Consider the following 15,185-nt stretch of genomic DNA (forward strand, 5'->3'; position numbering starts at 1 on the left):
TTAAATCATTTTTCTCCTGCATTCTGATGCTCAGGTTTATCTAAGCAGGCTCTCTTCACCATGTTCATATGCCTAAATGCACTGGATGATAGCAGATATATGCATTAGCAAGCAGTTAAACAGGTGTACCTGGAGAGTATGTCTGATACTGGGAAAGTATGCTTTCTAAAATAGTGATAAACCCATAACTCTATTATTGTCTCATACTACTCAATGATGTTTTACATTTCTGATCAAATTTGTATGTCAACACTGACTGAGATAATGAGACTTAATACTACAGAAAGCTCAGAAAGCCCTGTTCCTCATAAGATAAATGTTACGTTTAAATGTCAATACCATGAAACTTATGTCGCCTGTCTTGAAGAGATCTATTTGCAATCTTTACGCATTTCCCACAACAATCCTGTCATGTCCAGTTCCCTCCAGAAAATGCACACATTTAAGTTGTCCATATGTTTTATTTTTTAATATACTTATATATAAATACATACATTTGCATATGTCATTCTTGATTTTGGCTTCAGCACAAACAAGCAAGCTGGTGGAGGCACAGAAAAGACAAAAAAACCTTGAGTGGGATATAAAGCAAGAAGTAATCCAGTGGATCAAATAACAAATGAGAGAACACAAACACATGTTAAGTCAAACCCTTGATGAAAACCAAAAAACTGGGTGAAGTGTCCCTGACAACACCTAATTTTGACTGCATCTATCTTATGCTTTAATAAATTACATAATAGGGTGCAGCTTTCATGTTGGTTCACAAAGAAATGATGTCAACTCAATGCTGACATCATTTCTTTGTGAACATCATATTTCATCATTTCTTTCATACATGATGACACAGGCTGACTGACGTCTTTGTTCAACAGTAGAGCAAACAGGATTCAAATAATGTATCAGGGGGAAAAATAATTACTGAAAGATTAAGCAAATAAGTAATGCCGATTACATTAACACAATTACCAAGAATTCCATTCCATTCTGGGTGAATTTTTCCCAAAAACTCCATACAGAAAAGCTTTTATGGCCAGTTTTAAATCATTGGGAGGTTGCACAGGATATAGTCGGTCCACAAAAAGGCCAAGCTAATCATTACCACTATGCAGCCCAGCTAAAAGGCACAACGCTGCTTTTTGTACATGCACTCAAGGGCACTGCTCATTCATATTGTTTTATTATCTAATACGTTTAAATGTTCAGCTTCAAACATTTGATGATATTAATACAACAAACATATATTCCCACAAGCTTTGGGTTAATATGTTATCCATTTCTTATGGGCCATCATTGCAAAAGGAGCAGTCACCTTAGAGGGAGACTTTTTAATACAGCGAGGATCAGCATGGCAGGCCCACCACTGAAGGAATTCAACAGAATGTCATGCTGACCTCCACGGGTTATTTTGTCACTTGAGATTTTACTCAGTTCAATATGATTGCAGTTTACACAGTGAACAGTAAATACTATGCTTCTGCAGACAGTGTCAGCAGATCAGTAACAAAAACTGCAACAAAACTTTGATATCACTTTAACAGAAGAGGAAAAAAACAGAATATAAAAAGGAGTGATTTCTGCTGAATTCATCTCACAAGCAGAAGGTACAGTGGTGTTGAAAACAGCGGTAGAGTGTGAGAATGAGACTTTAAGGCAATATTGGTAAGCACCACACCAACATCTCAGAGTCAAATCTGGGTTAAGATATCCTGTTGTTCATCAGTTAGGTAAAGAAGGTCAGAAGAAGTTTTTCACTTGTCCTGCATTTTTTCCAGAATTGGCACAATCATGTCAAATTTAGGCCTCTTTGCTGGATCTTCGTTCATGCATATCTTCATGAGCTTGCAAATGTGGGGAGAGATGCCAGGGGGGATAGTGGGCCTCAACCCCTCCAAAGAAACCTATAAACCAGAACATACAGACACATTAAATCCATTAAACTAACAGGTAATAACTGTGAGGTCTGTCTGCAAGCTGCTGATATCCAATTGTTAATCTAATAAGCAACAGTGCTGCTAACCTTCATGCCTATCTCCATGTTGGACAGGTCAGCAAATGGCACTTCTCTGGTTACCAACTCCCACAGCAGGATAGCAAAGCTCCACATGTCTGCTGACCGGCGGTTGATCTCTTCTGGCTTCTTCTGAAGAGCTGAGCAATGCCAAGAAAAGAAGAAGGTTATAGAGTAACGTAACGACATGCCACATCCTCAGACTACTGTGGAGAAATGAAAAGTTATTGCAACGAGTGAGGCTGTTCCTTCCTTATGTGCCTAATTTGATAACATCATGAATAGCTGATCAAAATCACCACCTTGTGTCACTTGCGGTGTATTGTCAATGAGTCTGCAGAACTCAAGTACAAAATATAGTAGTCAATGGTCTACTAATCTGCAGCAAGTAACATCCCAAAAAACTGCATTATAAAAAAAATTGAGGCAATTTCTGTTTCCATTCTTGCAAACTAGTGTCTGCCTGCAAACAGCAGCAGACAAGCAGAAATACATACAGTATAAAGTGGGGAATCCTAAGGAATGCATTTTGCATGACAGTTCAGTATTTATCTTAAAAAAAAAGCTTGAACAACATGGAGCTCTGTGGGCTTTTGGCCTGTGATCTAGCATCGTATAGTATATGTTGCTATGGAAACCAAATCTTGTAGATGAAGAGAAACTGAAGACATTTGAGCAGCTGATTTCACAAAGGAAGGTAGCAGGTTACAGATACAAAGCGCAGCACAAACCTAATGTCAGATTAAATACATTTACTTCAACAACAGTGTGTTGTGCCATCTGTTTAGTCTTATTGTAAGGTTAGTGCATGTACATCAGCTTGGATTCCAGGCTAAAGTAAAATCTAACTAAACTCATGCCTCTGTAAGTGGCCATGTTTCTTTGAAGATTGAACAGCCTGTTTAAAACCAATTACCAACCAGCCATTAAACCAAATTCCATAATCCTTTAGAAATGACTGAAATGTAAATATCATCATGTTGCAAAAGCAGTAGAAACATATTGTTGCAATTCGTCTACAAAATGATACAATAAGCAAACTTGCTAATATAAGGAAAATTCGAAGCAGTAGTGCATTTCTATTATTACATATTACAAACAATTCTTGAATATAAGGCATATTATTAAAATCTGTTACCATGCCAACTCTGTGAATTTGTTTTAAACACAGAAACACTCCCTTGCATGTCACAGCATACATACATGTTGTTTCTACGTAACTGGTGGTGATAAATCCCCTTTATCCCATCCCCCACACGCTGTTTCTGTTTGCTTCTCTGTTGCAAATGTTCCCTGGTTATTTTCACATTTTGTAATCAGTTTATGTTTCGAGCTAACTTTGATTTCAATCTATCTCCTGGGGAAATCAGCTGCAAATTACATTTGGCTCAGAGACAGTCTAGAGTTTCCTGCATCCATCATTCAAGTGCAAGCTTGTGTGGCTTCAGCTGTCACTTTGGATCTGTGCTGTATGACTGATGCCTACCCTCAGGGGCTACCCATGCTGGCGAGTACATCTTGCCAGGACACTGGAAGGAAAACTTGACGTCTGCCATGCTGATCCTTGCCGTCATGTCCTCATCTATCTGTGAAAATGGAAAACAAAGTTGACTTAGATGCCTCAAAAAACTGTACCACACATCTCTTATTCATAGTTTTCTTCTTCTTACCATTACACTCTTGCTGTTGAGGTAATGGCGAGGGATCATGGGTTCAAGTGTGTGTAGAAACGCCATTCCATTAGCAATGTCAAGGGCAAACTTGACCGCCTGTGTCTGATCCACCACAAAATCTGACAGCATGATGAAGAACAAGTAATAACAGGTTTAAGCCATGTCTTTCACTACATTACTGGATGACAGTGAAATCACTACTGTAGAAAAAGTGATGACAACTTAATGACCAAAACAAATACTTAACTCCAATAAATCACAAATCCCTACAAATCACCCAAACTGGTGACAAGTATGGCCTGTGACCAGAGTAGAGGTACTCACTGGTGCCTTCATGCAGCACGTTGTAGAGGGAGCCATAAGGCATCCAGTGTGCGATGATGATGGGGTGAGGGGCGGGAGGAGACTGACATGCTCCCAACATGGGTAGGACATTCGGATGGGAAAATATCCTGGGATTCAGCCCAAGAGGGAAGGACAGGGGAGACAGACAGACAAAAACAGGCAAATCCACAAAGGATTTGACATAAAAAGTATGAGATGCACCTCCCCACGAAATAAAATTATACACAGAATTTGGCTCAAGACAGTGCAAACAGACAAATGAGTGACTGTGAAGGCAAAAAACGAAAGAGTCTGTAGAGAAAAGTCAGGATTATATAAGAACCTGAGTTTGGGATACTCCTCATTGAAGTCTCTGCCTTTCCTAGTGGTCCAGTCACGAACTTTTAGCAGTTTAATGGCAATTTCATTTCCCTGCCAGCGCCCTTGCCAGAGCTATAGAAGAGAAACAAAAAAAGTGAATCTTTAGTTCATCATTAGCAGTTCTGCATTAACATTGAGCACAATGAAACACAAGAAGAAATTACCTCTCCAGACTGGTTCTCGTTTACTTTAAGGGCTAGAGAAAGCTGTCTGTAGTCAATGCCTGCCTGTTTGTTCAATGTTCCATTGCCTAAAAACACAAGACAGAGACATAACTCAGGACGCGAGTTAAAGCTCAGACAAAAAGCCCATTATTTATATGAAATCTGAAAAATCTGTGGAAATTTCAAAAGCCACATTAAGATTAATCTGGAGACTAGCACAGAACATTTTTCCATTTCATGCAGCACTCTGTGCAAAACTGTGGGTGGAAAGTGGTCAGCTAATAAATTGGTTTTTGGGTTGCTGGGACTCACGGGGACGGGTTCTGGTGGTGCCTTTCCAGAAACTGTCCTTGAAGGGAATTTTAGTCAAGTTCTGTCCCATTTTCTCAGCCTTTTCTGTATTGATAGTAAAATGAGAAAGTTAGTACAGAGCAACAAAGCTGAAAGATGTATGACTGATGCTGACATTTTTTTTTTAAAACCAAACAGTCGAACCACAGGCATACCTCTGAGGAGTTCACGGAGGTGAGGTTTCCCTTTGTCCAATGGAGTTTCCCCATACTTGTTACAGATGCTCACTAGAGCTCCATTAGTCACAAGGTCCTGAGAAAAAACAAACGTTATCAACACTTTAAAAATACTTTAAAACACACAGGTTTTTAGCTTCATCGCCACCAGGGGGCACACTAACCTCAGCTACTTGGTCTTGTCCCCAGAAGCAAGCATAATGCAGTGGTGTGTTCCCGTGTTCATTGACGGCATTGGTGTCTGCTTTGCACTGGATCAGCTAAAAGAAGGAAAAACAACGGATTACATGCAGAGAAAGGCTGGTCAGATCTTGTTTAGGCTGTACATAGAGATGATCCCAATGCTGCCAAGAAAAATCATGCACGGTTGTTTTGCCTGTAGACGCATACCAGAGGTATTGAGACGTATCTAATATTAAACTCAGTAGCTGCTTTACAGCCATTTTAAAATCGACATCGTGGAGCAGAAGCCCCCCATTATATCAACAGGACTGTGTACAGGATAATACAAAATACCTTTCTTTCTTTTATGGACAAACATCAACAACTTACAGCAAATACACTTACTGCCACAATGTGTTTGCTGCACTTTGAAAACCCAGCTGTATTTCCTATAAAGAAAAACACTGCAGGTTTAATATGCTGCACTGAAGTCCCTGCCATTTGCTTTGCAGCTCCAATTTTGTCTGTGCATTTATATGTAGCAGTAAGCACATTTTATATTCATGCTTCAGTTTTGTCTGTTACAAAAGGTGCAAGTACAAGAACAGACAAGACATGTTTCAGCTGTTCAGATGATATCATTTTAGCTTTCACAATATCCTGTGCTAATGAACCAAACTTGCAGGGAGAGCATAATTTTGAAACTTGTATATTAAGATCTTGCATTTGCTTGCTCTCACTGCTCCGTCTCCAACCGATAACACAACCAATTTGTATAGAAACCCATTTTGATCCCCACTGCTAATTTCTAACTAACAACTGCAGGGATGATATTTTTGTTTTGTTCTTTTATATATAATCAGCTCATATAGAGAATAAGGCTTAAAGTTAGGTGCGTGACTGCTTTGCTACACAGATGTGCAGACACAGACAACTGTATCCAGAAGTTATCTGCTAGGCTTCACTTCTGCAAACTCTAGTCTGGTCCTCTTGACCATGTTTGTATTGCTGATACATAATGAGCCTGAAGTTTGTGCTGACTACAGTTCTAGTATTTAATAATCTGTTAATTACCACTCTTAAACAGACCTATAGACAGTATTAAACACAGATATTGCTTTTGAGTCAGAAAAAGAAAGCCAATGCCTTAAACCTGTAATCTATGTGAAAGCTGCCAGATGGCTTATGATCCTATAGAAGTCTGTGGGAAAATGGCTTTCTGTCTTCACCTCTGCAAACATTTTCCTGCTAAGTTTATGGTCTCAGTCACTCAGTTTGGGCCATACTGAATTAAAAAAATGAGTCTAATTTGGAAATCTCAGTCATATTATGTTTCAACATAGAGGATTATCTGTGGTATAAAACTGCACGCTCAACGGCAAATGACTTGTCAATCATGATTCATTAACCAATTAGCATGTAGTTTCAGTAGAGTCAGGTCCGCCCAGCTTCATCATATCTGTTTTTTTTTGCAACCAAGACAGCAACAACAGAAACAGTCAGCTCATGGCTTCAAAACAGGAAGCCAGAAACCTGTGGGTGATGAGGGCACAACAGTTGCATCCATCTTTTATACCGCCTATTGTTACGTCCATTCAATCTATGAATGCAGCTTGCTCACCAAGCACTACTATCACTCCATACATAAAGAAAGCGGCAGTAGCCAGAAAGCCAAGAGTGAGTCCATAAACTAATGGGTGACGTCTGTCTTTTATACACAATCCATGACATGTTTATGATACATTTTATGTTATAGCCACAGTGGAATTCATCCAAGAGACTCTAGACAGAGTTACTGTACTCCAGTGTTTACAAGAACTCTACCTTTCCCACAATGTCGCGATGTCCATGGCTGGCAGCCAGGTGCAGGGGTGTGTCGTCTCCCCGGTTCATGACATTAATGCGCGCTCCTCGCATGATGAGCATGTCCACAACGTTGGAGCGACCCTCTCTGCAAGCCCAGTGGAGAGGGCTGAAGCCATGGTCATCTCTACAGGGGCAGAAGCAATACAAGCTGAGCACGTGTTTTTACACAAAAACCTGCTTAGTATAACCTGAGGGACAAAACATCAGCAATTTTCCACACAAACACCTCTGTGGTATAAATGGTAAAAGCTACAGCTGTTTTGGGAAATGGGTTTTTTGTTTGACAAGAAAACTTCATAAAAAAAAGAAAAACCCAGATCCTCAATGTAAAGATATACAAGTGAGATTACCAGTGCCTCAGTTCATGCTTAATTACCAGTGCAATGAGAAAACTGAGCTAAAAAAATCTATTAAAATGCATTTACACAACTGATCCTACCTATTATAAAGCTATTTAAGTATACCTTACAGTGAAATATCCAAAACATTAGTAACAACTGTTGCTTTAATGTAGATAACCCAGCTCCAAAGCAATGCTATGAGTGAGTTCTATAAAAAAAAACTGAATGATTAATCCTTCACAAAGCCTGAATTTACTGCAAAAATACTTATTATATTTGTTCCCAATAATCTGTTATGCCAGTGATGTGAAGCTGAGTTATGCACGCATTATAAGTTTATTCATTTTTACAGTCATTTTCTGCCTCTGTAAAAAAGGAAGCTCATGCGACTCAGTGACAAAAGCTAATAAGCCTCTGGCACTCATCATTCCTGTCTCGGTGACAGCAGCAACGCCACATGTCGCACAGTGGCCTCGATTATATGACAGACACACTGATGGAGTGTCTTCACTGTGAAACACAGTAACACAGAGATTAAGACACAGGAAGAGCGCAGTGACAGAGTCGATCACGAAAAAGACTGGACAAAACCCCCAAAAAAACAGCAGCGCTGAAGTCCTTAAAAGGCTCAGTGAGCCGCGAGTATGACTCTGTCTCATCACTCCACTCACTTCTACCAGATCATCTGGACTACTATGATGGATTTTACTTTCCATGAGCACAGTGCTCTTTTTAATATCTTTTTCACTTCTTCCGAAATTATAAGTAGACAGACAGCATAATAATAAGATCTGAGAACTGAGGGAGTATTATGATTTTGCAGGAATTTGAACCGTCTGCCCCAGCACTCAATTCACTGGCTTGTATTCACACAAAACAGCATCAAGAGTCCCACAGAGACCCTCAGTCCCACAACACACATCTAACTGTGTGACCTGCTGTGGATCAACTCAGAGAGCAATTTCCTCTCAGACCAAAAGGCCAAATCCTGAAAACTAATTAGCTTCAGTTTATGAGAGAAAAACTACCCACACACTCTTCTAATCTGATTAGGTTTCAGTGCCAAGCAAGTCTGTTTGGGGGAGGAAGTGGAGCATCAAGGTTCATAAACATCTTCTTTAAAATCAAGAAATTACAAAATAAGCAAAATTGTGCTCTGTATGGGCTTAAATGTTCTGTTTAACAACAGCTGCCATGGATGGATTAGCTTTAAAACATATTACTCCTCATCTGTCCTGAGTTTTACATTTGAATTCTCTTACAAATCAAAAGCTTCTCCATTGATACAATGTGCTGCTTTTGTCAGTTTTATGTCACTGAATAACTTTGAGTTGTGGCTTTAAATAAGAAAAATAATAATAATTCCCTATAGTCTTTGACAGTGTGATTTTCTTTTAGATTTTCCTGAGTTGATGCACAACTTGTTCAAATATGACTTGTGCAAAACATTTTAACAAAATAAAGATTTTAGAATAAGTTATTTCCCTTTATTTTTCAAGATATAATATCTTGAAAAATCTAAGTTCAGTTAACTCATTTTTATTCAAATATTTATATAAAACAATTTTATTCTAAAAAAAGTGCACAATAATAGCTCAGGTCCACATATAAATGCTGAAAATGTACTGTGGTTACATCAAGTAAGCCTCAACACTCTGGTCTCTGTGTGTATTTTTGTTCCAGGATGGATTTTCCTTTTAAGCTACCTTCATCCCACAAACCCATGAGGACTTGAGTGCCAGGGTTTCCTCTTGCTCACTCCCTCCTCACTGACTGCGGTAATTTATTTCAGGCACTTTCACCTGCCAGCAGAACTCATCCGGGCAGACTGAAGAGCCAGAGGAAGCGTCCCTGTCTGCACCTTGTATGTCTCTGCACTGACATCCCCACTGGCTCATATAACAAGCCTCGGCTAAAGAAAAACAAATCCACTGAAATATCTAAAAAGCAGCTACGGGAATAGTAAATTAGTGTTTTTACTCTTGAAAAACTAATTTTTCTAGTATTCATTCAACTATCTAATGACAAGAAGGATCATTCTAAAATTAAAAGTACATAAACTACAGTAGAACTACCACAGCCAAATCACAGTGCATTTCTACCTAATACTTTATATTCTGCTAGATGGGAAATTTTATCTCTTAGTGTTACAATTAACCTGATAATGTTGAATCCCTTTTGCAGTAGCTGCATACAAGAATAACAACCTGATACTAGCTACACTAAAAACAGCTAATCCGGGACTACATCTACATATTTTTATTCAAATGTGCAGAGCATTTTCAAATTTATTGTTTAACATATCATACAATGTTTTCTCTACCATTAAAAGTTAGAGAGGGGAATTTAAAAGAAAGATATAATTTATTGTTTCTTTACTCAATTAATTTGTGTTTGTTTTACTTCAGTTCAGACACATGGAGCAGAGCACAGGAGACACAGTGAAAGTAAAGATCATGTTACTTGAGTTAAAGCTTCTCTTCACTGCAGAATTGATCTTTAAATCCTCCTTCTCATGCACAAAGTCCTGAATAAGCAAGCTCCATCACATCTTAAAGACCTCAGTCTCACATTGACCCAACAGAGCACTTTGCTCTCAGACTGCAGGCATCCAGTTGCAGCAGATGGCAGCCCCTCTTTTTTTTTTTTAGATGGAAATAATAATAATAGTAATTATTATTATTATAATAACCCAATAACATCAGACCTGAATCAAACCTTATGATCTCTGTCAATGCTCAGCACTGCTTGTTCTGAATCCATTACTACCCATTTGAACAAGAATTTAGACCACTGTGTTTCCAATTACCCACCATCAATCAACCACAGCAATCATACTGGTCAATGGAGCTCTATGTTAGAGGTAAAAAAAATGCTTGGACATGGTACAGATACCTTACTAGGAGTCAAACCAAAGAGCAAAACTAAATATTATTATAGTACTATCACTTAATCTGTCAACGGTCTGACTTCAAGCTTTCCCAGAAGTTGAAGACACTATGGATTTAGGGAGAATAGGGAATAGGGAGAAAACACACATGTGAAAAAGTCTTTGCCTCCTTCCTGTTTTCCTAGTGTTTTTCATATTTGTCACACTTACATGTTTCAGATTATCAAACAAATTTTAATATGAGACACAGATGACCCAATTAATTACAAAATGCAGTTTTCAAATGATGATTTCATTGATTAAGGGAGCAAAGTTATTCAAACCTACCTGGTTCTGTGTGAAAAAGTAATTGCCCCTCTTGTTAAATCTTGAATTAACTGTGATTAACCCCCCTTTTTTTGGAGAGCTGAGCTTAAAAAGGTGGTTCTGAAAAGACGAGGAGGTCAGATTTGAAAGACTCATTACCAGTTATCGCAAAGTTATCGCAGTTGTTGATGCTAAGGCTGGCCCAACCAGTTATTAGGTTTACAGGGAATTTACTTTTTCACACAAGGCCATGTAGGTCTTTAATAATAAACACCTGCATTTTGTGTTAATAATAATGATCCACTAATCAGTAAAATGGTACTGTAAAAAATACTCAGAGACAACATCAGAACATAATGACCACATTACAAATATTTAGGAGAATATGTTTTAAACTTTGCAATTAGAGTCTTCTAAACTTGGCGGAAGCAGTAAGGGGAAATGAGTGGAGCTATCTAATACCACAGGGAGACATACAGGAAACATATCAGTAGAGAAGGGGGAAGGTGATGTGGGCTGCTATGGCTTAACTATGCATTCCTCTTTTGAAAAATTCACTATACAGCCCCACATACACAACGATTTTCTGTCTGTCTTTTCAGCCCTGCCCACTATAATAAACTCCTCCCCTTAGCCCTCAGTTCTGGTAGGTGGTAAAAGCTTCCCTTGAGGCCCATGTGTTGCTCCTTGTAAGGAGATTCTGCATTCCACTACTACTGTTCATGTGGGAGTTACATCAGTGTAAACACATCGTCATTGTAGAGCAGAGAAAATATCTCAGGAAGGGTTCTGTCAGGCAAGAGCACAGTGAGTTTACTAAAACACAGAAAAGGAAGGCTTAGAGGCGCTGTAGTGTCTTATACACTGGAGGACACACATCAGCCGGAAAAGGGAACTAGACGTGTAATCAACTAATGGGCGAGTTGCATGCATGAATCCACACTGGCTCAATGCAATCAGACAGACTCACAAGAAGTGGAAAAAAACAAAGCAAACAGGAAGCCAAAGAAAATGAAAAAAATATAACTTTCTGAATAAAGTGTATGTATAGACAGACATATCTTGTTTGCATCTATTTTAAGAATACAGCTATATTTTCAAGTTATGATGTATATTCTCAAGTTCCTCTTTTATATTTAGAGCAAACACGTCCCAAATAAGAAAAAAAAAGATGCTGACCAAATAGCAATTTTAACAACATTAAAATATTTCTTGAAACATCCCTGTGCCTCTGACGTTACCAGTTATCTTTTCTGTCAGTTAACAAATGTTTTCTTGGTTACAACCATGAAACGCTCATGTCAGAAAAAAAGAGGACGACCACTAATCCAAAAAAAGCTCTTTCGTTTTCATAGTACTAGCAACATAATGAAAGCTTGACAACTATGTCATTTGCAAATGAATAACTGTCAGTAAAAAAACCCTACCACAAGTCCACTAAAACAGGGAGAAATGGAGAAGGAAAGAGAACAGCTACCACTTACACAAGGAACATAATTAAAATGACTCATTTATTATTTCTTTGTTTGCTTTGAACACAAACACCAGTAGTCTAAATCTTAAACAGAGCTCTTTAAAAAGACAAGATTTGTGGGTGGCCATCCAGACTGGACTGCCAAGTTTTTCCCAATGTAGCCAGCTTAGGATAAAAACAGCAGCTCCGGACTCTTAATCTGGAACTATTAGACAGAAAATGTTGTGTACTAAATGTGTCATGTCAGAAGTAAAGTAGCCTACAATATTTTCTGCATCCAAATCTAAAACCAAGTTGTATCCAGAGCATGCAGAGCCTGATTTTAATTGCTGTGACTAACTATACCATCACAGCATGCTTCCTGTCCAACATCATGTTTTTGATTTACTGTGCTGGCATTCCAAACATAAACATGCGCACACAAGGAAATGGGTTCAACGGCAGTCCACAATCTCACAGGGGATTGAAAAGGCGGGCTTTCAGACTGCAGCAGAGAAGAACTTTAAGAACAAAACATTTTAAATAAAACACAAGATCACATTTGAAATTTTGAGTCACGCTATTTGGAATCACAAATTCATGTTTTAGCAAGTCACAAGCAAGCAGGCACAGCTGCTTGGGGATATAAATGAAATTCTTAATTAGGATTCCAGTATCCAACTTTCATTTGAAATAATATGGACAGAAGTGACTGATAAATTCTGGCTATGAAAAAAACTGCAGCTCACCCTTGATTGAGATCATTCTCTGTGTTGTCCAGCCATAAACGAACTGCCACTGCATTGCCTTCCCGGCACTGCGTGAATATATCATCCATTTTGGCTGGTGTATTGTTTTTCTTCTAGGACGCTCCCGTGGGAGCAGATGCAGAACTAAACTGGGACAGACAAGAGTTGCAACCCGATGGGTTCAGGCACGTCCTGGCCAGCATCAGTCCCTCATTTGGGACAGTATGGACCACAATCAGAGAGGCTTAGCAGCACCCACACGACCCTAAAGAAATTGATTTAAAAAAAAATTGGTCACTCAGTTAAAATTATTTCTTAAAAAAACAAAAACAAAAAACAAACAAACTGCTGTACAAACCTAAAAAGGAGAAAGCCTACAGACAAGACAACCTAGTGTTGAGTAATCTCCAACTGAGTAATACAGGGTGGGTATGCCGTTTACAACACAGTGACTCACAAAATGTAGCTGTATGAAAAAATAGCCCTGGACACCATGGTCACCAGAATAGATAAATATATTCATCCAGGGTCAAACTGAAGTCTGTATTCCTTTAATACACCGGCAACAGACTAATATATTATACTGATTATACTAATATATTGATAATAAATCAATCACTTCATGGCCCTATCAAGTTTACAGTCTGGATTTGTTGCTCTTCTTTGTAGAAAGAAAGTGGTTGATTTTTTATTATCTTCGTATTGGTTTTGCAGAACTAATTGATTATGAGACTGGTATTAGCCAATAAGTGGGACGGTATAATATGATAATACAGTATTATTATTTTTTCAGTATGGTGACAACCTAAGTTTCACGCGCCATTGATCCACGCAGTTTACCATTTACACTCCCAACAATGTTGTCACTGTCTGACTAGCTGCTTTGCTATCCGGCTAACACAGTGCTCACTTAAGTCAGCCGCCTAGTTCTTCTACTCCTGGCAGCACCACCGACTGCTTTTACTACACCATATGGAAGATATATATCTCGGTTAGCTCCTCACTATAAACTTGCATCTTCTACGTCGTGAAATAAAATGCAATTGGGTCTGTGCTAACAAGCTAACTATCTATCCTGCCGCGGGGGCTGTCCGTGTTTCTCTCATTTAACGGTGACCGACTGAGGATTTCACTCGAACCATCATTTAATAGTTTAAACAGGTCAAATTAAAAAAATAAATTTACCTCCATGCCTTTAAACTTACCGGATATATTAGCTTGTTGCGGTGTATTGTAGCTGTACAGAGGAAAAGTTACAAGCCTTGCTGTGTTACCTTCAGCATTCAGAGAGCCGTGCGTCCACACCCGTCCGTACGTGGAGGAAGAAGAGACAGAGAGAGCCGCCTATAGGTTGCAAGGAGAATTGCAACGATTTAAAATTCACCCCCTGAGGTCATGATTTTTTTTTCTTGAAATAATTACATTTTATGTGTACAAAAATCTAAAATACGAAGCTCAGATCAGGATTACAATAAATGCCACCATGTCACTACATGTAGTCTATAACATGTTGCTCTGAGACCTAATGTTACACACTACAGACTCAGACAACTGATGTCAGACCTCCAACTAGAGCATGTATTGAATTCACATCAAATTCAAATTTTATTTGTCTCATACTTAAGGGAGCGGAAGCGCTTCCCAGACCTCAACAGTGGGAAGAGTCCATTGTTGGGATGGGAAAGGTCCATCATAATCTTCCTGGCTTTTAGTCTTGCACCGCTTGGTTTAGATGAACAGCAGGTCAGGAAGCTCTGATCAAATGATGCGTTCGGCCGAGCACACCACTCTTTGCAGATCTTGTCTGTCCTGCTTGGTGCTGTTACCAAACCAGGTGCAGTTTCCCTTCAGGACGCTCTCGATGGTGCAGGAATAAAAGTTCTTGAGCACCCTCAGTGGCAGATGGAAGTCTCTAAGCCTTCTGAGGAAGAAGAGACACTGTCGGGCTTTCTTAACCAGGGTTCTAATGTGGCAGGACCATGACAGGTCCTGAGTGATGTGGACACCCAGGTACCGGAAACTGTCCACTCTCTCCACTGGCATGCCATTGATGATCAGGGGCTCATAATTCCTCACAACGATTTGTGTGTGTGTGTCCGTTTTGAACCTTGTAAAGGATCTGAATTTACAGAGGGTCAGTTTAAATTGTCATATCTTCCTTCTGAAGTGACATAGGGCTTTCTACTTATTTCATTTAAAAGCAAACAAATGAACAATGTAACGGAAGGAGCTTTCCTAGTGGGTCCACTTAAGCAGTAAACATGTAAATAAAACTGTCTGTTGTTTGTAGTGTCTGCAGATTAAGTTTAAATTCTCCATTCTTCTGTCTCTAATCATA

At 39.0% G+C, this 15,185-nt stretch overlaps 1 protein-coding gene across 2 annotated transcripts; it reads right to left on the reverse strand.

Moving 5' to 3' along the window:
• Window positions 1-441: 441 nt before the first annotated feature.
• Window positions 442-14,174, reverse strand: LOC146373450 (scaffold protein ILK). 2 transcript variants are annotated; one of them, XM_084950360.1, is made up of 13 exons: window positions 14,122-14,174; window positions 12,848-13,112; window positions 7,067-7,232; window positions 5,245-5,340; window positions 5,060-5,156; window positions 4,866-4,949; window positions 4,554-4,639; window positions 4,352-4,461; window positions 4,009-4,136; window positions 3,682-3,803; window positions 3,498-3,597; window positions 2,021-2,151; window positions 442-1,901 (listed from the first exon to the last, which is right to left on the reverse strand). In XM_084950360.1, the coding sequence occupies exons 2-13, from the start codon at window positions 12,934-12,936 to the stop codon at window positions 1,752-1,754; spliced, it is 1,359 nt and encodes a 452-aa protein (XP_084806486.1). In that variant the 5' UTR covers window positions 12,937-13,112; window positions 14,122-14,174; the 3' UTR covers window positions 442-1,751. The 2 variants fall into 2 exon arrangements, with proteins under 2 accessions (XP_084806486.1, XP_084806485.1); XM_084950359.1 differs by having other exon boundaries at window positions 14,053-14,167.
• Between the last annotated feature and the right edge of the window lie 1,011 nt (window positions 14,175-15,185).

This window comes from Perissodus microlepis, chromosome 14, assembly GCF_051167445.1.
Source record: "Perissodus microlepis isolate ML-2025 ecotype Zambia chromosome 14, ASM5116744v1, whole genome shotgun sequence".
NCBI classification, from domain to species: Eukaryota; Metazoa; Chordata; class Actinopteri; order Cichliformes; family Cichlidae; genus Perissodus; species Perissodus microlepis.